The sequence below is a fragment of the Trichomycterus rosablanca genome, chromosome 6 (genome assembly GCF_030014385.1).
Source record: "Trichomycterus rosablanca isolate fTriRos1 chromosome 6, fTriRos1.hap1, whole genome shotgun sequence".
Taxonomy (NCBI): domain Eukaryota; kingdom Metazoa; phylum Chordata; class Actinopteri; order Siluriformes; family Trichomycteridae; genus Trichomycterus; species Trichomycterus rosablanca.
In genome coordinates, this window is record NC_085993.1 from 6,518,418 (window position 1) to 6,544,039 (window position 25,622).

General features: G+C 41.7%; 1 protein-coding gene across 1 annotated transcript in view; it reads right to left on the reverse strand.

Moving 5' to 3' along the window:
* pkn2b (protein kinase N2b) overlaps positions 1 to 15,236 on the reverse strand; it is a 112,514-nt gene extending 97,278 nt beyond the window's left edge. The window contains exon 1 of the mRNA XM_062997321.1: positions 14,868 to 15,236. Within this exon, the coding sequence (XP_062853391.1) occupies positions 14,868 to 14,888 (21 nt within the window). The 5' untranslated portion in view covers positions 14,889 to 15,236. The remainder of the gene's footprint in view (positions 1 to 14,867) is intronic.
* Between the last annotated feature and the right edge of the window lie 10,386 nt (positions 15,237 to 25,622).

The window sequence follows — 25,622 nt, forward strand, 5'->3', positions numbered from 1 at the left end:
ATGTCACAGGCATCCTTAGTGAGTACCCACGGACAGCGGATAGACAGTAGAATAATCCACCTCAAAACATACAGAAGTTAAAAAGTATTTGGACACATGAACATGAGCTTGTTGGGCATCCCATTTCAAAAACAATTGCTATTAAAACAGAGTGACCTCTATGTGATCTTTATTAACTATAACAACAGCCACTCTTACAAGAAGGCTTCTCATAAGACTTTGGAGTGTGTCTGTGGTAATTTGTGGCAAATTTAGTCAGTTCATTCCAAAGCTGTTCAGTGGGGCTGAGGTCAGGACTCTGTGCAGGACACAGAGGTTTCTTTAAACCATTGTCTTTACAGAGCTTGTATTGTCCATAGTCATGCTGGAAATACAAAAGGGCCTTCCCTAAACTGTTGCTGCAAAGTTGGAAGCATTGAATTCAGTTATAAAACTGATTTATTACACCCGTTAGCAATAGTTGTGGCTAAAACACATGAATGAAAATATTAGAGGGGGGTGCCCCAATACTTTTGTCCACATACTGTAGCTTTGAGAACAGGAAGCTTTGCACTAGTACCAGCTAGTGTTTGTTTAAATGCACTTTAATCGTGAGGCTAATAAACGAGAAACTAGGCTAAATTATTATTATTATTATTTTTAATTCCATGTCTGCTAAATTACATTTTACTTGATGTCTTCGTCTAGCTAAATTAGTTCCTGACCGACCCACTATACACCAAATCAGAGTCACGATTAGCTGGTAGAAATGACCTTTAAGGAGAGGAACACATGCACTAATGAGACAAAAGGATTAGTACAGGAAAGGGTGTGAGACGGTAGATGAGATCAGCACCAGTAGGTGAGTTCAGGGCACAGAGTTCAAACTGGGTAGGAAAGATCTGCTGCTGGTGAGTCCAAGACCCTGAAATCTCTCTTATTCCTCCTATAAAATGTCCTTTTATCTTCCAATTAGCAAAATACTACTAATGTAAGCAATTTCAATTAGACACTATGAAATTTACCCCTGCATTCTTCTAAACAGTGCTGTTAATACTGAGGTCACTGTTTTTTTCACCATACCTGTATCACTCCAGTAATATTTATTTATTACTTATTAGGATTGTAATGTCATGTTTTACACACTTTGGTTACAATTATGGCAGGACAGGTAGTTACTGGTCACACAAGATTCATCAGTTCAAGATTTAATATCAAACACAGTCATGGACAATTTTGTATCACCAATTCATTTTACATTTACATTTTCGGCATTTAGCAGACGCTCTTATCCAGAGCGACTTACAGAAGTGCTTCCATAGTAAACATTACCTTACTCTAGTTTAAGTAAACGACAATCCAAGAACACAGATCTGCTGAAACCTGTAAGAACCAAAGTTATTTTTGTTTTGTTTTTTTAAAGAAATGAAAGTGTGTTAGTAAGTAAGTACATGTCAGCTTAAGTGCTTAGTAAAAAGGTGATGAAGGTTTTTAATTGTTTTTTAAAGGCAGCAAGAGACTCAGATGTTCGGACAGAGGAATTTCGTTCCACCACTTGGGTGCCAGTACAGAGAAGAGCCTTGATGCTGGTCTTCCTCTAGTCCTGGGTGGAGGATCAAGTCGAGCGAGACTAGTGGCTCGGAGGTTGCGTGGTACAGAGCGGGGTTTGATTTGATTAGATTCACCTCACTTGCACGTCTTTGGACTGTGTGAGGAAACCGGAGCTCCCGGAGAAAACACATGCAGACACAGGAAGAACATGCAAACTCCACAAAGAAAGGGACCCGGACCGCCCCACCTGGGGATCGAACCCAGGACCTTCTTGCTGTGAGGTGACAGTGCTACCCACCGAGCCGCTCTCACTCCAGTAAAAAAACATTTAGATTTGGCAAACAGTTTAACCAGCGGTTTAAAAACTGAACTGAGGTTTGGTAGTGCACAAGTAGCAACACCTTCCTACCTCCAGATCAGAAATGGTCATCAGTAGATCGTGCTCGAGAAAAATATGCAAGCTACACTATATGGCCTGAAGTATTCGGACACCTAACCATAAACTTGCTGGACATCCCAATTCAAAACCAAATTGTAGTAAAATAGAGTGACCTATATGTGATCTTTCCAGCTACAACAACAGACACTCTTCTGAGAAGGCTTCTCACACGGCTTTGAAGTATATCTGTGGGAATTTGTGCCCAGTCAGTTAAAGAAGCATCTGTATGACTGGGCACTAATGTTACTCAGGAAAGCCTCAGTAGATGTTCCAGTTTAGGCCAAAGCTGTTCAGTAAAACTAAGGTCAGGACACTGGAGATTCTTTAAGCTGAACTTTCTTCATGTCTTTATAAAGCTTGCTTTATCCACAGGAGTACAGTCATGCTGGACCAGGAAAGGGCCTTCCCTATACTGTTGCTGCAAAATAAGCACGGAAACATATCATTTCCTTTATAGAATTTATTTATTACACCTGCTTGCAATTCATGTAGCTAAAACACATGAGTTCAATTATTAGAAGGATGGTTCCAATACTGTTGTCCATACAGTGTAGGTGTAGACAGGATCGTCTAAAATACGGGTACGAAAGGTCAAAACAAACCTAAGACTTAAGGAACCCTCAAGCTGATGACCTGCCAGACTTAAATTTACCACATCATACGATCCTAATGATATCTCCATGTTCCTCTGTTAGACACACGTACCAATTTACAACCATTTGAGCCAAAAAAAAAAAACAACAACCACATTTATTAAAGATCTGAGAGCAGAATAAACAGTAGGTTGTATTTCAGTGAGGGAAGTTTGCCTGCAGTTTAAAAGGATCATTAAACTGTAAGAAACCCACGTTAACCTGAGCGTTCAGGCTGAGACTGAAAAACCGAAATGAAAGGCCAGTCTGAGAAATCAGCAGCAAACGCCACATAACAGCCCTCATATAACCAGACCAGATGAGATCCGCTAACTGGTTCCACGATACATAGTAATACATACGTACGACACGATATTCTTATTGTACACTAAACGATACACATACAAGTAAATACACCATATGGAGTTTGCAAAAGTATTGGGACACCCCTTCTAATTGTTGAATGTACACTGATCAGCCATAACATTAAAACCACCTCTTTGTTTCTACACTCACTGTCCATTTTATCAGCTCCACTTACCATATAGAAGCACTTTGTAGTTCTACAATTACTGACTGTAGTCCATATGTTTCTCTGCATGCTTTGTTAGCCCCCTTTCACCCTGTTCTTCAATGGTCAGGACCCCCACAGGACCATCACAGAGCAGGTATTATTTAGATGGTGGATCATTCTCAGCACTGCAGTGACACTGACATGGTGGTGGTGTGTTAGTGTGTGTTGTGCTGGTATGAGTGGATCAGACACAGCAGCACTGCTGGAGTTTTAAAATACCGTGTCCAATCATTGTCCACTCTATTAGACACTCCTACTTACTAGGACAGACTACCTAGTTGGTCCACCTTGTAGATGTAAAGTCAGAGACGATCGCTCATCTATTGCTGCTGTTTGAGTCGGTCATCTTCTAGACCTTCGTCAGTGGTCACAGGATGCTGCCCACAGGGCGCTGTTGGCTGGATATTTTTGGTTGGTGGACTATTCTCAGTCCAGCAGTGACAGTGAGGTGTTTAAAAACTCCATCAGCGCTGCTGTGTCTTATCCACTCATACCAGCACAACACACACTAACACACCACCACCATGTCAGTGTCACTGCAGTGCTGAGAATGATCCACCATCTAAATAATACCTGCTCTGTAGTGGTCCTGTGGGGGTCCTGACCGTTGAAGAACAGGGTGAAAGGGGGCTAACAAAGCATGCAGAGAAACAGATGGACTACAGTCAGTAATTGTAGAACTACAAAGTGCTTCTATATGGGAAGTGGAGCTGATCAAATGGACAGTGAGTGTAGAAACAAGGAGGTGGTTTTAATGTTATGGCTGATCGGTGTACATGTCTCACTTACAACAGTTGCTAACAGGTGTAATAAATCAATCATATAAAGGAAATTATGTGCCTATAACTTTGCAGCACCAGTTTAGGGAAGGCCCTTTACTGTTCCAGCATGACTGCGCCCCTGTGCACAAAGCAAGCTTTATAAAGACATGAAGAAGGTTTGGTTTATAATCGGGTTTTGGATACGACTAGATTGGAAGGAAAAACTCAGCCCAGCTTTGTCAGATTCAGCTCAGTGATACTGGCGTCTGCATCCTGTGGAAGATTTCCTCAAAACTGCCGTTATCAGATCTTTACGAGGGAATTCCTTCCTGGTTACAGAGAACTCCAAACCTCCTGCTTCATTTTGATCACAGGAAGTGACTCTGGGTCTAAAAAAAACCAAAGTCTTGGCCCACGCACAACAAATGCAAAATTATCTCTGCTCCCTGGCCCGGACAATCTAGAGCAGAGGTCACTAACAGGCGGACCGCGGTCCGGATCCGGACCCAGAAGCTGTCCCATACGGACCCGGACCTACAGCCAAAACAGAAAGTTATGATTTGAAACCTGACGGAGCGCTTCTATTTTAACCGGCGCAGCTTTTGTAGTCTTTACGGTAGCGGTTTAGCGGATGAGAAAACGCACAGACCAATCACGTGACACCACTCAGCCAATCAAGTCTGTGCATTCCAGCCGGTAAACACTGCGACTCTACAGTGCAGACAGATGAGAGAGTTAGAGGCGAGTTACATGTGAAACGACGGTGGAAAGAAAAAGAAAGATAGCGAACGTAGAAAAAACGAAGGGAGAGATACAGACGACTGTGCAGGAGAAAGTTGAGAAAAAGACGAGTGAGACAGGAGACAAATAGCGCTCTCCAAAAAAGAAACGTGTACAGCGAAAATACAGCATTTAATCCGTGATGGAGAGACTCATTTCTGTTCTTACTTCCCACTGGAGCACAATTTATTTTTATTTTCTCTTAATTTGATAAGAGAAAGGTTTGATAAGGTGGGGCGGTCCGGGTCCTCTCTGTGTGGAGTTTGCATGTTCTCCCCATGTCGCCATGGGTTTCCTTCGGTGCTCCGGTTTCCTCCCACAGTCCAAAGACGTGCAAGTGAGGTGAATTGGAGACACTAAACTGTCCATGATTGTTTTCGATATAAACTTGTGACCTGATGAGTCTTGTGTAATGAGTAAATACCGTTTCTGTCATAAATGTAACCAAAGTGTAAAACATGACGTTAAAATCCTAATAAATAAACAGACATGTGACAGTCAGTTATTGATTACATGCAGATGTTGATACAGCTACTTATATATATTATAACATATATATTATATATAGCAGTGACAGCTCAGTGGTTAAGGTACTGGACTAGTAAACAGAAGGTTGCCGGTTCAAGCCCCGCTTACCACCAAGTTGCCACTGTTGGGTCTCAGAGCAAGGCCCTTAACCCTCAATTGCTCATCGTGTTCAGCTCATTGTGTAAGTCACTTTGGATAAAAGCGTCTGCTAAATGCTATATATATATATAAGATAAGATAATCCTTTATTAGTCCCACAGTGTTGCAGCAGCGAAGGGATAGTAAAGCACTATATATATATATATATGTATATGTACAGTGTATCACAAAAGTGAGTACACCCCTCACATTTCTGCAGATATTTAAGTATATCTTTTCATGGGACAACACTGACAAAATGACACTTTGACACAATGAAAAGTAGTCTGTGTGCAGCTTATATAACAGTGTAAATTTATTCTTCCCTCAAAATAACTCAATATACAGCCATTAATGTCTAAACCACCGGCAACAAAAGTGAGTACACCCCTTAGTGAAAGTTCCTGAAGTGTCAATATTTTGTGTGGCCACCATTATTTCCCAGAACTGCCTTAACTCTCCTGGGCATGGAGTTTATCAGAGCTTCACAGGTTGCCACTGGAATGCTTTTCCACTCCTCCATGACGACATCACGGAGCTGGCGGATATTCGAGACTTTGCGCTCCTCCACCTTCCGCTTGAGGATGCCCCAAAGATGTTCTATTGGGTTTAGGTCTGGAGACATGCTTGGCCAGTCCATCACCTTTACCCTCAGCCTCTTCAATAAAGCAGTGGTCTTCTTAGAGGTGTGTTTGGGGTCATTATCATGCTGGAACACTGCCCTGCGACCCAGTTTCCAGAGGGAGGGGATCATGCTCTGCTTCAGTATTTCACAGTACATATTGGAGTTCATGTGTCCCTCAATGAAATGTAACTCCCCAACACCTGCTGCACTCATGCAGCCCCAGACCATGGCATTCCCACCACCATGCTTGACTGTAGGCATGACACACTTATCTTTGTACTCCTCACCTGATTGCCGCCACACATGCTTGAGACCATCTGAACCAAACAAATTAATCTTGGTCTCATCAGACCATAGGACATGGTTCCAGTAATCCATGTCCTTTGTTGACATGTCTTCAGCAAACTGTTTGCGGGCTTTCTTGTGTAGAGACTTCAGAAGAGTCTTCCTTCTGGGGTGACAGCCATGCAGACCAATTTGATGTAGTGTGCGGCGTATGGTCTGAGCACTGACAGGCTGACCCCCCACCTTTTCAATCTCTGCAGCAATGCTGACAGCACTCCTGCGCCTATCTTTCAAAGACAGCAGTTGGATGTGACGCTGAGCACGTGCACTCAGCTTCTTTGGACGACCAACGTGAGGACCCTGCTCTTTTAAAACGCTGGATGATCTTGGCCACTGTGCTGCAGCTCAGTTTCTGGGTGTTGGCAATCTTCTTGTAGCCTTGGCCATCTTCATGTAGCGCAACAATTCGTCTTTTAAGATCCTCAGAGAGTTCTTTGCCATGAGGTGCCATGTTGGAACTTTCAGTGACCAGTATGAGAGAGTGTGAGAGCTGTACTACTAAATTGAACACACCTGCTCCCTATGCACACCTGAGACCTAGTAACACTAACGAGTCACATGACATTTTGGAGGGAAAATGACAAGCAGTGCTCAATTTGGACATTTATGGGTGTAGTCTCTTAGGGGTGTACTCACTTTTGTTGCCGGTGGTTTAGACATTAATGGCTGTATATTGAGTTATTTTGAGGGAAGAATAAATTTACACTGTTATATAAGCTGCACACAGACTACTTTTCATTGTGTCAAAGTGTCATTTTGTCAGTGTTGTCCCATGAAAAGATATACTTAAATATCTGCAGAAATGTGAGGGGTGTACTCACTTTTGTGATACACTGTATATGTATATTCCGGACCTTTGCTTCAAGAAATTTTCTCTAACTGGACCTCTTTAAATTTTAGTTGAATACCCCTGATCTAGAGGATGTTCCAAACTGTCGGACTGACCTACAGGTGTGAGTTTTTGTGAGGCCTAATTTACACATACTGACACACAAGCGGTTAAAGTAAAAGAGAAACTGTACAGGATGTTTCTGATCAGACGTTCACAGCACATTTTCACCCCTGATGCCTTTTTATTTTTATTTCCTAATTAATTGAATTAGATTTCGATTTATTTCTACAGCTTTTTTATATATATATACCGATCAGCCATAACATTAAAACCACCTCCTTGTTTCACATTGTCCATTTTATCAGCTCCACTTACCATATAGAAGCACTTTGTAGTTCTACAATTACTGACTGTACTCCATCTGTTTCTCTACATACCTTTTTAGCCTGCTTTCACCCTGTTCTTTAATGGTCAGGACCCCCACAGAGCAGGTATTATTTAGGTGGTGGATCATTTTCAGCACTGCAGTGACACTGACATGGTGGTGGTGTGTTAGTGTGTGTTGTGCTGGTAGGAGTGCATCAGACACAGCAGCGCTGCTGAAGTTTTTAAACACTGTGTCCACTCATTGTCCACACTATTAGACACTCCTACCTAGTTGGTCCACCTTGTAGATGTAAAGTCAGAGACGATCGCTCATCTATTGCTGCTGTTTGAGTTGGTCATCTTGTAGATCTTCATCAGTGGTCACAGGACGCTGCCCATGGGACGCTGTTGGCTGGATATTTTTTTGGTTGGTGGACTATTCTCAGTCCAGCAGTGACAGTGAGGTGTTTAAAAACTCCATCAGCGCTGCTGTGTCTGATCCACTCATACCAGCATAACACACACTAACACACCACCACCATGTCAGTGTCACTGCGAATGAGCCACCACCTAAATAATACCCACTCTGTGGTGGTCCTGGGAGAGTCCTGACCATTAAAGAACAGCATGAAAGGGGGATAACAAAGCATATAGAGAAACAGATGGACTACAGTCAGTAATTGTAGAACTACAAAGTGCTTCTATATGGTAACTAGAGCTGATAAAATGGACAGTGAGTGTAGATAGATAGATAGATAGATAGATAGATAGATAGATAGATAGATAGATAGATAGATAGATAGATAGATAGATAGATAGATAGATAGATAGATAGATAGATAGACACTATAAGGCCTAACGTATTTGGACACCTGTCCAGACACCTGTCCATGAGCTTGTTGGACATCCTATTTCAAATGAATTTCAAATGAAGAGGTCAGGGCTCTGTGCAGGCCACTACACTGACAGTGAAAGGACAGTGGTAGCCTAGTGGGCAGAGCTTTGTGCTGTCAATTGAATAGTTGAGAGATCGAATCCCAGCTCTGCCATGCAGCCACTGTTGGGCACTTGAGCAAGGCCCTTAACTATCCAGGCTCCAGGGGTGTCATACAATGGCTGACCCTGCGCTCTGACCCCAGCTTACAAACAAGCAGGGATATGTGGAAAAATATTTTTATCATACTGTACATGTATATATGACAAACTGCTGCTGCAAGTTTTTACATGTAATTGATTCATTACATCTGTTGCATTGATTCCTTGCAACTGTTGTGGCTGAAACTGGATCACCACCTGCAGCCACATCTCTCTGGGTTCCCAGACAGAGACGTAGGCTAAGCTTTATAAGCAACCCTCACCCACCACTTGTACAGGTGTCCTGAACAGTCCTCGATATGCATATCACAGCAGCAGTGAGGGGAGACTGTGTCCAGCCATCCATTTCTTAAACAGGACCTATTGTGTTTGTGTGGACGCCCGGCCAGGTCAGTGGATCTACTGAGATTCAGACTCCTCAGTTTGAACACTGTGCAGTACTGTGCTAGCTCATTAGACCACTGCGCCAACTGACCCCATAATACTTTTATCATAAAATAGAAAAAGATCAACAAGCTAGCAATAATAATTCAATCAATAAAGCGATTAATTCACTAGAACCGCGGGCGGCACGGTGGCTAAGTGGGTAGCACTGTCGCCTCACAGCAAGAAGGTCCTGGGTTCGATCCCCAGGTGGGGTGATCCGGGTCCTTTCTGTGTGGAGTTTGCATGTTTTCCCCGTGTCCGCGTGGGTTTCCTCCGGGTGCTCCGGTTTCCTCCCACAGTCCAAAGACGTGCAAGTGAGGTGAATTTGAGATACAAAATTGTCCAAGACTGTATTCGATATAACCTTGTGAACTGATGAACCTTGTGTTATGTTACTACCGTTTCCTGTCATGAATGTAACCAAAAGTGTCAAACATGATGTTAGCTGCTCAGGTGGCGCAGCGGTAAAGTACGCTAGCACACCAGAGTTGGGGTTTCGAATACATCGTATCGAATCTCAGCTCTGCCTTCTGACTAAGCTGGGCGGCTGCATGAACAACGATTGGCTGTTGTTCATGGTGTAAAAAAGTCGTAACTGCGGCCCCTGCTGGCTGACCGATGGCACCTGCACAGGGCTGAGGAATAATGCTGATGGGGGTGTGGCCCTCCGTACACAGTGCCCGTCGGTGTATGAACTCGACTCGTGCAGGTGAAAAATGCCGTCTGTACTGACTGTACGTGCCGGAGGGGGCGTATGTCATTTGAGAGGCGTCCTCAGTCAGCGGTGAAGGGTCGAATCAGTATAGAGGACGCAATCAGGGTAACTAATCACGACTAGATTAGGGGAGAAAATCGGGGGGAAAAAGTGGAAAAAATACAACAACAAAAAACAAAAAATGATGGTAAAATCCTAATAAACAAACAAACAAACAACAATAATAAATGCTAATAAAGTGAAGCAGTGTTACTAAATATACCTCACTGGCTTGTGTACTGTGGTCAGAAGTTTGGAGGAAGGTGAGCAGTGTGCAGTGCTACAGGATACACTGCTAATAATAGAGCTCCTACCACCCCCCTTCCCTTCCAATCCACCCCAACAAAGCCACTTACTATAACATACTTACCCTGTCTTTCTTTCTCATACACACTTACTTACTTACACACACACAGTTTGAACTGACAGAACCTTAAACTCTGCAAAGATAAATCACATTACACAGTAGGGGTGGGCAATACACCCAAAATCCTCAATCAGGGTACGTGTAACTGATATCATGCTAACGATACGTATCGTTGAACTGGGTGTGAAAAAGATTACTCGTGTTAAATTCGCACAACAGATCTGAGGCGCTCGGGTGGTGAAGTGGTCTGTTATGCTAGCCCAACATCGCTGAGACCCAGGTATAAATCCCAGCAGTCCTATAGGACAGCCAGGCACCCACACGGACACGACTGGCTATGTCTGAGTGCGAGGAGAGGGTGACCAAAGCCCTGTGATGTGATGCCGCTGTCCTGTCCTGGGTGTTCCTGCCTTTGGCCCATTGTTTCCCCATGGAACCGGGCCTGCTGCTTTGACCAGTATAAAACAGTGAACTGCATTTATCCTCTGAGTAGCGGTAAAGTTTTTATCATCACCGCACCGTTTTACTTCAGTAATGCACACAAGTTTAATTTTAACCGTTCATGTTGAGTTCCTCTGGGCAGAGAGTTTTATCTCTACACAGCACAGGCCGCCGCAAATACTGGCTACATGTAGAAAAACTGCAACTGTAAGCAAGATTTCTTTTAGACTGTTTATTATAACTACTCTCATGACTTCCTTCTTATGCATCCCATTATGAACTAGTCATAAAGTTACTGCAACTTATGCCTAGTTCACACTACACGATTTTTGCCCTGATTTTCGCTCGGCGATTGGTCGGCGCTAGATTTGCCGGCTCGGGAGCAACTCGGCGTTCGCTCGGCGGCCGAAACTCGGCTCTCGATCGCTATGTGCGAACTACTCAACAACTCGATCCGAGCGGCTCGACCAAAGAGAGATATCTAGCTTGTCAAATATCTGGATCTGAGTTGCCTGACTGGCAATGAGTGCTATGTCGAACAGCCAATGAGAACGCAAGATACGGTGTGAGGGGAAACGCAGGGGAGGAGTTGTAAAAAGGTGGGACAGGGGCATAATATAGTTTATATCAGAATACATCAGCACACGCACAAGTTTTACAGTATTTCTGACCTTATCGTTCTCTACAAAACAAAACACCAACATTGTATTGCAAAAAAATATTTACTAACCTCCAACTCACTATAGAACAATCCATGCTGTTCCTATTATTTCTCCTTGATTTTACGCTGCACATCACTCGCTACTTGTCGACATGCATTTTTGGACGTGGTATCATTAAAGCCCTCGTCACTTTTTGCGTGTGTTTTTGTGACAAAACGTAGTTTGGGAGACCAGAGAAGCTCGCCTGTGATTCCAGTTGGTGATAGATGGTGTAGTGTGAAACCCCCTATCACCGATCAGTCGTGAAGTGTGAAAGCCACACCGATTTGAAAGACTCCCGATTACAAGAGATCCAGCTGTGTAGTGTGAACTGTTCAGCGACCTGACGACTTGGAAAGTCGTGTAGTGTGAACTTTATAAATATAAAAAATATATTTAGTTTTGGTATGGTAAGCAATATTAAGCTTTTCATTTACATTACATGCAATGAAGTTCTCACTAATGAATAATGATTAACCGTTTAAGCAATAACTGACAAAGACGTTTGATAAAAAGCCCCCCCATGGATGTTTGATTAGCCCTTGTAATAAACTGTCAGCTCCCAACTTTGTTTAAATTTTACATTTCGAACTCTGATCTAGTCGCAGTGTTTATGTTCCTTTTACTACGTTCGACGTTACCTCCACTTTCACTACGTTATGCTGTTTTTTTTTAAATAAAAAATTAAGGCGTGTCAATATGAAACTCCGTAATGTGTTTGGCTTGGTGGGTAAGCACCGTCACCTCACAGCAAGGTCCTGGGTTCGATTCCCAGATGGAGCGGTCCGGATCCTTTCTTATATGATCAAGAAAGCCTTAACTGATGTTCCAGTTCATTCCAAAGCGGTTCAGTGGGGCTCTGGGCAGGCCACCGAGCTTTCCTTCATCTCTTTGTAGCACTTGCTTTGTGCACAAGGGCACAGTCATGCTGGAACAGGAAACTGCCTTCCCTAAACTGTTGTTGTAAAGTTGGAAGCATATTATTTTCTTTTTATAATTAATTTATTACACCTGTTAGAAATTGTGGCTGAAACATGAATTCAATAATTAAAAGGCGTGTCCCAATACTTGTTTAGATAGTATAGTCTCCTCTGATCCATGCCCTACATACCCCTACATAATCCATACTTTATTGGTTGCCAGTTATATGCATACTAAACATTACAAAAGAATAAAGTTTGAAACAGCCATGCGTCAACATCCATCTATTATGACCCAACACGTCTGCTTCAATGTAAAACCAGAGGTCCTTGGTCTGTACCTAAAATATTCCCAGTCTACAGGAGGCACCGTTTCTGTGATGATATCGCCACGAGACATACGTCCACAATGTCCATAAACGCTGCCAACGTCTCCTGGCTCAAACCGCTCTGCAATGTGCTGCTGCACACATGTACTGTGGTCTTACGAGCCAACCTTTCAGACTGTTTATGGAAATAATAGATGTTGGGTTCTCATGGCACGGGTATCCTGCACATCTGTGAGGGCACCGCTAACTCTAAAAGCTATTTAGAGACAATTCATGACATTCTGTCTGTGTGTGTAAAAAGTTTTTTTATTTTTTATTTTATTGTGTGTATTTTTCATTTTTCTACCAATTTAGTCATATCCAATTACCCAGCTGTATCTCCTCTACTGCTGCAGACCCCTAAACTGACCGAGGAAGGCAGCACCTACTGCATGCTTCCTCCAACAGGTGTGTAGAAGCCAACTGCTTCTTTAAACCTGCACCAGGAGAGTTTCCACAGGGATCAGTATCAGGTACGGAAAGTCAAGCACTGATCTCCATTATTCACCATCTCACTATCGACCAGCCAGCAGAGGCCGCAATTGCAGCAGTACTGAGGAATCACTATAGTATAGCTGAGATTCAAACTCAAAAACTAGAGCAGTGGTGAGCTAGTGTGTTTTATTACTGCATCCACAGTGTTGTTATTTATGCCACAATAATGTTATATTTACACTGATGTAAACATTACATTTACATTTTCGGCATTTAACAGACGCTTTTATCCAAGCGACTTACAGTACTGTGACAGCATATTTTCTAAGCAATTCAGGGTCTTGCTCAAGAGCCCAACAGTGGCAACCTGGTAATGGTGGGGCTTGAACCAGTGACCTTTTGATTACTAGTCCAGTACCTTAACCACTAGACTACAACTGCCCTATACAACTACACTACTATTTTAAAGTTTAAACTGGAATGACATCGACATTGTATTGTAAGTTGTACTGGTAAGAGTGAAGCTTGTGCAGCAGTGTTGTTGGGATTATTAAACACTAAACTTACTGGCCTTTTTATTAGGAACACATACCACGTTAGAGCTGGTTGTAGGTGTGTAATTAACTTCATACATAATGAGTGTTAATCTTTTATCGGTGAACACTTCCTGATCACATGGCGTCGTTGGCTTTGTATTTTTGGTCGGAGCGATGTTCTCCTCCCAGCATTAACACTGAGGTGTTGAAAATCCCAACAACATTGCTGCACCTGATACCAGTACAGTGTCAGTGTACTGAGCAACCAACAGACTACAGTCAGTAATTGTATATCCACACAGTGCATCAAAAATGTTATGGTAGATGCTCATAAAATAGTCAATGAATGTAGACTGGCTGTAGCTGTAGTACTCAGGAGTAACAATACCAGCAGGACAGTCCAACAGCAAGTCAACAACCGACTGAGTATCATTTCTGAGTAAAACCGTGTAATACTTGGATAACAGTATTACATTCATATCGGTCAGTAATATGGACTGACCAATATATTGGTCCAGCTCTTCTCTGCTTGTGTGTGTGTGTGTGTGTGTGTGTGTGTGTGTGTGTGTGTGTGTGTCCAGGGTTTTTCTATTGCATTAACATTACCTCAGCCATAAAGAATCAGTACAGCTCATGGGTGGGACAGCATTCAGTTCTGCTGTCAAAAAACCCAGAAACTCAACATATTTCATCCATTTGGCCTCTAATTATTCATTTTTATTATTAAAAGTTTGATTAAACCATTAAAAATATAAACGATGGAAGAATTAAATCAGTGTTTGGTGTAAAGCTATTACTGTTGGTCTATGTTAAGTTATTCAGTCGGTGTTTGCAATATGCAGTTTTTATTTCTAGTTTTTAATAGTTCGTTGTTAAATTTATATTTTTAAATATTTTACATCATTTGACAGCATTATAATCAGGACAGATCTATAGAATTAATCCCGCTTAGTGAAGCAACAGTTGGTTTCTACTTTAATGGTTGTATTCCAAATTGCTCCGACATGGATCACAAGGGCACTACATAGTGTCCGAAATGCCACTTAATCGAGTCCTACCCATGGTAACAAAACAGGGAACACATATCCGTTTAGGATTAAGCAGTTTTTCCTACAGGCCTTAATCTCCTTTGGGAAACCGCTCCTAATGCATTTAAAACTAATATTATACAAACGGCAGCACGAGTGCGTTATAATATAACCCCATAACAAGTCAAAATAAACTATTTATCCCAAAAAGAATACGCGAAACACTACAAATATAAGTTTTCTTACCTGAACCGAATCCGCCGCCATTTTGCCCTCTCAACTTTGAATCAAATAGAGCAAACTGGACCCAAAACGTCCCGAAAAGTGGTTAAAAATCCACAGTTTGTGTCCACAGTGTTTCTGTCTTATTTTCCGGAATAAAAAATAAAACCAGTCCTTGGTGGATTATCCATGGCTCTGTCTGAGTGTCCCAATCTCCATGTAAGCGCCCAATCAAACTTCTTCTCCAGGACAAATTCCTCCAGTACAGAGACGCGGTTCTACATAAAGTCCAGCAATCAAACTGACACTTAAAAATCAGAATAAAACATGATTTCAGAAAATGTGCGGTGATTTTTTTGGGGAATCGCTTTCCCTGTGATCCAGCCCGGATCAGCGACTTTCGGTCATGTGATCAGAAACTCCATACACACAGAGGGAGGCACAAAACTGTACCGGTTTACCACACTTCCACCTCCACAAAGTTCACTCATCCTTCTAACTACAGTACATGTATTTTACACTGGGTACAATCCTGAGAGAAGTCCTGTTGTCCCACTGTCATAAAATGTAGTACTTTTCTCATTCTGAATACTTTAGGTCCAATTCCTGGAATTGGGTAATTCCTGTTGCATCTGTATGTACACATTCAACTTCCAAAAAGTTTGGATAATTAAAACAATCTGTAATAATTCCTAATCTGTTTTGATCAATGTTTAATTAAAAATACTATACGGACAAGATATTCCATGTTTCAATGAAACAATTGTAATAATATATTTATTGTGGCGGCACGGTGGCTTAGCGGGTAGCACCGTCACCTTACAGCAAGAAGGTCCTGGGTTCGATCCCCAGGGCGGTCCTGGTCCTTTCTGTGCGGAGTTTGCGTGTTCCTCCAGGTGCTCCGGTTTCCTCCCACAGTCCAAAAACATGCCACCAGGCTAATTGGAAACACTGAATTGTCCTATAGATACCTAGCCGCTAGATGCACAAACCAGTGCATTGTAGTGCCGGTCCCAAGCCCGGATAACAGGTGTGTATATATATATATATATATATATATATATATATATGATATATATATGAACAGATCTAGTTAAACAGATTTTACAGTATGGCCTAAAGCATGTGAAAACCCCTCGTAATTACTGAGTTCAGGTGTTTTAGCTTCAACTATGGTTTACAGGTGTTTGTTGGCAGGTGGCACCTGCGAGATGCAAACTTGAGACTCTTGGTTGGAAGCAAGCGTTCAAGACTGTTATGCCACCCAAGCACCTCTATTTGTTAATATTTAATATTTAATTATTAATATCCAAAAGGTTTGGACAGTTAAAACAAACTGCAATATTTCCTAATCATGTTGCTCACTTGATACAACATGAAACTCTGTTATGCAAAGAGCGAGCCATACATCAGTTCTAAATGTATATTACCTTTGTCCACAGTGTACCTGAAACTAGTGTTTGCCCTATCCACCCACCCCTTTACGGAACCTCAATGCATTAAGCTACAGACCAACTATTGACCAGACACAGACTGGTGGGTAAATTGGAACCAAAAACATGTACATACCAAAACAGATCTAGTTAAACACATTTCACAATATGGCCTAAAGCATGTAAAACCCCCTCCTAAATACTAAGTTTAGGTGTTTTAGATTCAACCATTACTAACAGGTGCTTGTTGGCAGGTGGCACCTGTGAGACTCAAACTTGAGACTCTTGGTGAGAGGCTAGCTTTAAGACTGTTATGCCACCCAAGCACCTCGATTTGTTGATATTTAATATTTAATGATTAATATCCCAAAAGGTTTGGACAGTTAAAGAACTGCAATATTTCCTAATCATGTTGATCATTATTTAATTAAAACAGTAAAAATACAAGATATTTCATGTTTCAATTAAACAAATTTAATAATATATTTATTGTCTGCAACAAGTTCTTCAGAAAACCGTTGTCACTTAACACAGTCTACCGCTGCATCAAGAAATACAACATGAAACTCTGTTATACAAAGAGCAAGTCGTACATCAATTCTAAATATACATTACCTTTGTCCACATAGTCTCATATTGGGCGGCATTGTGGCTATGACTGGGGTTCTCTGTTTCCAGGTTTGCCTCTGGTTTGTTCATAATTATATTTATAAATAAGTAAATATTATGAATAAAAATAAAAAATAAAAATAAATGAATGACTGGTATTGTGAATCACACAGTGATCTTTCTGCACACAACAGGATCATGGTTTGTAGCAGGATTCACAAATGCTGGGTGTGTGGGTTTGATTTGCATGTACTGTACCGACAGTGACAGCGTTTCATGCTGAATGGTTAGAAACATTGTGGCCTTGTTTGACTGTTGGTATAGTGTTATTACTATAAAATGCTGTATTTGCTCTTTCTGGATAATGCTTGGAAATTTTAGATGACCAGTGGTTTCCTTTTTCTGCCTTGTTTCCCTATATGACTTTCACATCCCACTTAGCCGATGCTAAGGATGTCTACAGTTCTTTAGATGTTTTGGGGATCTTCTGTGGCATATTGTTCCTATAGAAATTTTAAGATGGCTGCTTGACGTTGATGGTACGGTTGATGAGTGAAATGTATATTCTACAGGGCTGCTAACATTAAGCCAGGCTGTGTTTACCTAGCTACAATAACAATTAAATTGAGGCTAACTGGTTAATCAAGTATGCAAGGGGGCAATTACTTTTTAACTTGGGTTATGTAAGTGTTTTGTAACCTTGATAAAATGATATTTTGCAGAATGTGTCGTGTTTTTCTATTCCAGTTTCTGTTTCGTGTAATATGTTTTGCCAAATGATCTGAAATGTATCTACAGTATGTAGCAAATATGCAAAAAAGAAATGACTTCATTCACACCAAAATATGTACTGTATATACATTTTGTGGCAAAAGAATGTGGACACCAATCCTAATTTAAGATATTTCAGCCACACCAATTGCAAACAGGTGTATTAAATCAATTATATAACAGACATCCCAAGTCTTCCACATATACATAGCAGCTCCGGGGTCGGGGTCCGGGTCCGGGGGTACCTCCCGTTTTTGCAACTTGGGATGTCTGATATAATATCATAATATATGATGTGGCAACCATTTGAACTGTAATGGTCTGATCAGAGCCATGGATTCAACCTCAGTGAAGACATTTGGAATGAATTGGAACAACAATTGTGAGCCAGGCACTTGATGTCTGTCCTCACAACCGCTCTTTTTACTATGTGGGCACAAATTCCTATAGGAACAGTCCAAAATCTTGTGAAAAGCCTTTCCAAGAGAGTGAAAGCTTTTTATATCTGCAACTGGGCCACCTCCATATTAATGACTATGGTTCTGGAATAGGAAGTGCATCCAAATCATAGTCAAGTGGCCACATATTTATGACCAAGGATGTCAAAGATTAATTGGTTAACCGATAACCAGCTGGTTAACCGATTACCGATACAGTGCTTGTGTGGCCCACATTGGCACTGCTGGAATAGTGGTTTTTTTCATTAGCTCTGAAGGAAGTTAAAGACCAGGGACTTCCTGTGGTAACAATCCGGTTTCCTGTGTTAGACTGCATGGTGCTTTATCAGATGTGATAATCTCCAGTGACTTTGGTCTCATAGGTCATAAAAATGTAGATGGCAGAATGATTTGCGTATGAGTTTAAAATGGCATCACTACCCCTGCTCAAAGAGTAAACAAAAATTACAACAAAGAGTAAATGTTCTTCAAAGGTTACTGAGGCATGTCTTTAAAGGTTCTTGGTGCTGCACAGCTCTAGGCATCCTGGTTACCGCCTATTAATGTGTATACGTGGGTTTCCTCCTGGTATTCCAGTATTCTCCGGCCTTCCAAAAACATGTGAGTAGGTTTATTGGCTGTCCTTTCATCTTGTACCCAGTATAAAGGCATTGGTTCCACCACAATCCTGATCTGGTTAAACAGACATATAAAGAAGGCATATCATTGCAAAAAGGAACAGAATATACTCAGAGTATTTCTCTGCCACTGAATCCAGAGCCACAGCCAAAGAGCAGGACTTACTGTTGCAGCTGGCACAAGAAGTGGAGAATACACACTGGGCATGGCGTGACCCTCCAAACTCAATACAGCTCTCTGTAAGAATCCGCTGCTGGCAAGTAAAAGAAGCAGCTGGTGACTGCACATGTGTCAAAGAGGAACAGGTGCTAGTCTACAGCTCTCCTCAGCCAGTGCAGGGTGGTGTACACTGATCAGCCATAACATTAAAACCACCTCCTTGTTTCTACACTCACTGTCCATTTTATCAGCTCTACTTACCATATAGAAGCACTTTGTAGTTCTACAATTACTGACTGTAGTCCATCTGTTTCTCTGCATGCTTTGTTAGCCCATTTTCACCCTGTTCTTAAATGGTCAGGACCCCCACATGACCACCACAGAGCAGGTATTATTTAGGTGGAGGATCATTCTCAGCACTGCAGTGACACTGACATGGTGGTGGTGTGTTAGTGTGTGTTGTGTTGAGCACTCTCATTAATAGTAAAATTCAACAAATTTAATAAATTGAAAATTTTATATGTGGTGTGAACACAGCATTCCCACTTTGGTGCAGACCAAAAACACTAGACAAGGCTTTCAGTTTGCTGCCAGTCAAACCCCAGTGCGGTTAGACTGCAATAAGAATGCAATTAATGACACATTTGTTTCAAGTTAAAGTATGTGGGAGGATAAAAAAAAAAAAAGACAGATTCTGACTCGTACAGCTGTATGCAAACGTTTGAGCCCTGGCTAAATTACACACAGTTATCGATTTTTAAAATAAAATAAAGTAAATGTATTATATTCTGCAAATGTTAATGCAGTTTCTTGATATTTTTATAGTAGCTGTGGCATGTGTGTGCAAAAGTACTTAGTAACACCCCCCTTGGCAGATACACAATATGGACAAAACTATTAGGACATCCCTTCTAATTACTGAATTCATGCATTTCAGCCACAACAGTTGCTAACAGGTGTAATTAATTATATAAAGAAAATAATATGCTTCCAACTTTTAGGGAAACAACAGTGACTTTCTTGACTAACATCAGTGCCCAGCCATACTAATAGTCTTTTGACTGAAAGGGCACAAATTCATACAAACATACTACAAAGTCTTGTGAGAAGCCTTGGCTGTTGTTATAGCTGAAAGGATCACATAATGGTCATCGAAAGTCGGTGTCTTTCACAGGCATTTGATTGATAGCATTCACTCTCTGTTAGGAGTTTTGCATGTTCTCCCTTAAAAAAACCATCCAAAGGGTGGATTGACTACCTTATGGTAAGAATGTACAGTATTAGTGTGTGGTACCCCTAGATGGCTTGGTGCCCGGTTTAGGCTGTGTTCCTGCTTTATGCTCAGTTTATATAGGTGGCATCAGAGTCAACTGTGACCATAATGAAGTGTTTTGTGATTGTACAGTATGTACAGTATAATAATAATTTAAAAAGAATTCAGGGTGGCATGGTGGTAGAGTGGGTTCTGTACAGCAACATGAGTCCTGGGGACCTGGATTCGATCCTAATCTCTGGTCACCTGCTGACTGGGATGAAAGTGCTAAGAGATAATAAATGTTCATTTCTGTATGTTTCCCACATAGGCTCCAAACCCACCAAACCCACATTTACTGTACAATAATAACTAAATTAATGATCTTTTTTGTTTTATTGTTTTTTTATTTTGCCATCCATAATGAAAGCCATGCTTTTTTACCTCAGTTTTAAACTAAAGTCACTATTTAAAGATCAATGTGAAAATTTTTTACAGTTGAAAGGTGGTAATTACGGTCACTCCCATATAACAGGAACTCAACACTGAACCTTATTGCAGTAAGTAACCACTGAATAGAAGACCTTTGAGAAGTAAAGTAAAGAACCTGCAGTCCCTCCCCCTCTATTGTATGTCATATGTAGGTATCTTGAATGTCTGTTAGGGTGGTAATCCTGGTGTAACGTGGGGAATGAGTCAGTGCTGCTTGTACCCGTGTTACACTAAGATCGGTTTCACGTTGCTGTGATGGTGTTGATGTATGCGTGTACATGATCCAACATGCTGTACACGAGAGAACCTGTCAGCTACCAGTTCCACCTGAGTGGTGAGAAACACCCGCTTGTCCGCTGTCTCACCACTCCTACATGTCTCTCACTTGTTCACCCGTACACAAATGCTTGAGTTTAAATATCGCTGATTGATGTCTGAGGAAACTGGGGATGTTTATTCATGCTTCAGTGAGGTATCATTTGTCACAACTGGTTCTCCTACAGTCCCTTAGAACAGGGTTTTTCAAACACTATTTCAAGCGACCAACGTTTTGTCCATGACTTTATGTAGCGACCCAGGCAACACAAACAATGCATCTTGGTACACTCTGGTTCTACTCTGGTTTAGGGAATGCCTAGGTGTGAACACAGCATTCCCACTTTAGTGCAGACCAGAAACACTGGACAGTGCTTGCTTGCACGAGCTTCTGTCAGTTTGCTACAAAACAAACCCCAGTGCAGTTAGACTGCAATAAGAATGCAATTTATGACACATTTGTTTCAAGTTAAAGAATGTGGGAGGATAGAGAAACATCACAGACTCGTACAGCTGTATGCAAGTTTGAGCCCTGGCTAAATTACACACAGCTGGGCCGCTCAGGTGGCGCAGCGGTAAAAACACACGCTGGAACCAGAGCTGGGATCTCGAATACATCGTATTCATCGCCGGCTGAGGCTGAGCGGCCACATGAACAACGATTGGCCTGTTGTTCAGATATGGGTTGGACTGACCCGGGTGGGGTCTCTCTCCCATGACTGGTGCAATTACGACCTCTGCTGGCTGATTGATGGCGCCTGCACAGAGATGAGAAAAGAGTGCTCTCAGGGTGCGTCTCTCCGTACACAACGCTGAGCTGCAATCGTCAAAGTGCAGGTGATAAAATGCATACGGCATGCTGCTCACGTGTCGGAGGGGCCGTGGGTTAGCGTCGTTCTCCTCAATCAGAGCGGGGATCGGCATTGGTGGAGAGGAAGCATGACGCAATCGGGCAATTGGACGCGCTTAAAAGGGAGAAAAAGGGGAGAAAATGCATAAACAAACAAACAAAAAAAATTTACACACAGCTATTGATTTTTAAAGTACAAAAGTAAACAGAACCTTTGCGGCTAACTATTTAAAATGTGTTATATTCTGCAAATGTTAATGTAGTTTCTTGATATATTTATAGGAGCTGTGTGAAAAAGTTTAGACATCCTACTAGATCAGTACATAGTAACACCCTCTTTGGCAGATACACAATATGGACAAAACTACTAGGACACCTCTTCTACTGTAATTACTGAATTCATGTATTTCAGCTACAACAGTTAACAGCTATAAGCTGTACAACAGATAACAGGTGTAAGAAATCAGTTATATAAAGGAAATCATATGCTTCCAACTTTTAGGGAAGCAACAGTTTAGGAAAAGTCCTTTTCTGTTCCAGCATGAGTTTCTTTGTGCACATGATAAGCTCTATAAAGACATAAAGAAAAACTACATTTAATGAAACTCCAGTGTCCTGCACACAGCCCTGACCTCAGATTCATTAAACAGCTTTGAAATGAACTGGAACATCAACTGGGGCTTTTTTGACCAACATCAGTGCCCAGCCATACATGCTTCTTTGACTGAATGGCCACAAATTCCCACGAACAGGGTTTTTCAAACATTTTTTCAACGTTTTGTCCATGACTTTTTGTAGCAACCCAGGCAACACAAACAATGCATCTTACTTTCTCTGTTATGCTCTACACTCTGGTTCCACTGTGGTTTACAAGATGTAACATAAAGCCTAAGTTTATGTTCCTGTCAAAATTCGTTTATTTAATTATTATTATTTTTCTCTGTGACCCAGGGTTTGAAAAACCTTGCCTTAGAAGAATTAAAATGCGCTAAAATGTGCATGAAAAGCTGACTGGTGCTGGTGAAATCCCTTTCAACATTAGGATCACGGATTCATTTAAAGTATAAAGTTTAAAGCAAGTTTATCTAAAATCTACTCCTAATTCACATGTGCTGTCCAATTATATTTTGATGGTGTTCACAAAACATTTCAGTCAGGATTTAGACTTAACCATTGTACTAAAACTGCATTAATTAGGGTATAGAGGCATTCATTTCACGGTGGCTCGGTGGGTAGCAATGTCGCCTCACAGCGAAAAGGTCCTGGGTTCGATCCCCAGGTGGGGCAGTCCGGGTCCTTTCTGTGCGGAGTTTGCATGTTCTCTCCGTGTCTGCGTGGGTTTCCTCCGGGTGCTCCGGTTTCCTCCCACAGTCCAAAGACATGCCGCTAGGCTAATTGGAGACACTGAATTGTCCCATAGTTACCTAGCCGCTGGGATGCACAGACCAGTGCATCGTAGTGCCGGTCCCAAGCCCGGATAAATAGGGAGGGTCGTGTCAGGAAGGGCATCCGGCGTAAAACTGTGCCAAATCCCAAGCTGGGAATGCCGACCCCGTAACCGAAAAACGGGACAAAGGCTGAGGAACAAGAAGAAGAATAGAGGCATTAATTTATTTATTGTAAGAAATTCAAGTGTGCAGCATTTCTGTAACAGGGCGAGTCGCTTACACAGTGCAAAGAACAATTAACATTTAACATTACACACTGATAATGTGTATGTGTGTGTAGGTGGGTGTGGGGGGCTTTTAACTGTTTGTTTTAATGCTGTGGGCAGAAGGGCACATTGACTGGTGCCACTGTGAAGCAGTCATTGTACTTTGGTGTAGTGTGTAGCACTGGCGAAGGTTCTGAGTTTGATTCCCAGATGCAGCAGTCCAGGTTTTTTCTGTGTGGAGTTATTGCATGTTCTTCCTGAGTCTGTGTGGGTTTCCTCCAGGTGCTCTGGTTTCCACCAACAGTCCAAAGACATGTAAGATAGGGTAAATTAGAGATACAAAATTGGCAGTGACTCTGTATGACGTTGAACTTGAACTAATAAATTATGTGAATTAAACCAAAGTGTAAATAAAATAAATCCTAATAAATAAAAAAGTAAATTAACGAAGTAAATTAAAATAAAAGTAAATAAATACAACGTAATGCTTGACGCAGCAGTGAAACTATGTACAGTAATGCCCTCTACTGGTTCATTTGTAGCATTACAATTAAATTTTCATTATTTTGTTTAAATCCCTAGACGAGGCAAATTTGAGAATATAATCTACTTTCACCCACTCATTCATTTCACTAAGCGCTTTATTTGGATCAGGGTCACGGTGGGTTGGCAGCCACAAGCAAACATCAAGGCAGCAATACAACCTGGACCAAGTGCCAGGCCAGCACATGGCAACACACTTTTACCTAGGGAAGATTTAAGTTGCTGACATACTGTGCATGTAGTTTTGAGGTGTGTGTGTATGTGTGTGTGTGTGTGTGAGAGAGAGAGAGACAGAGAGAGAGAGAGGGGGGGGGGGGGGGGAGTACCTAATAGGGAGAACATACAAAACTCATAAACATCCCATGCGAACAGGGGGAAGAACATGCAAAAGGATCCATCTAGGGGCAACTTATTCTACCTGCTGCATCCATAAGCAGCATTTAGTTCACCTCCATATGACAATGATGTGGAGCATAATAATTTACAGCTGGGAAGGTCCCAGGGTCCTGGAGGATCTGGGTACGACCTGGTCCTCCTGGAATTCGTCCCCCAGGTCGAACTCCAAGTCGAATCTGTGCAAGACACCGGAGTTTCTTTATGTCATAATTCATGTCTTTATAGAGCTTGCTTTGTGCACAGGGGCACAGTCATGCTGGAACAGTAAAGGGCCTTCCCTAAACTGCTGCTGCAAAGTTGGAAGCATATCATTTCTTTTATATAATTGATTCATTACACCATTAGCAATCACTGTCGATGTAACACGTCGTGGCCTGCACAGAGCTGAACAGTTTTAGAATGAACTGGAACATCAGTTGAGACTTTATTGACCAACAACATGGCCTATTTGACTGAAAAGACACAAATTCCCACAGACATACTAGAAGGACTTGTGAGAAGCCTTCTCAGAGGAGCGGCTGTTGTTTTAGCTAAAAAGCTCACACAGACGTCACCCTATTTTCATACCAATAGTTTTAGAAACGGAATGTCCAACAAGCTCATGGTCAGGTGTCCAAATACTTTACATACAGTGTATGTATTCTTTTAAACCCCCACAAAAAATCTTCAGTTTAGCTGTTCCACCACACAGAGGAGACAAACACTCACAGAAAACAAGTCAGTCTTGCTTAACATCCAGCAGGTGTTGGGGATTGAACACATCTGATACAATAACCATGTTTAAACCTATTTGTCTTTGACCTTTACAACATATCATGTTCTCTACACATTGAACTTTCTCATGTCTGATGTCCTTCTCTCATGAGTATTCAGAAGTTCACTGCATTTAAACACGAGAGAATTGTGAAGACTGGTTTACAGAGTCATGAAGTTCATATTCATCAGAGCTAACAGACTGAAAATAATGACGTGCTGCAGGACGGGACCTCTGTCACCTCTAATGTTCATGAATGAGGTGAAGCTGGAACTGGATCTGATACAGTAATGTGAGTTCAGGCGGTGTCCACATTTATCCTTCTACCATCATTTATTCATTTTTTTTTTTAAATTAAACTCTTTATTCTGCTCAAACTCAAGGTGGGTCTGATGCCACCTAAAACACCAGGTGTCAGGCAGGAATACACCCATGAGAAGGCAACGATTCGTTACAGGACATCACGTGTTGCCTC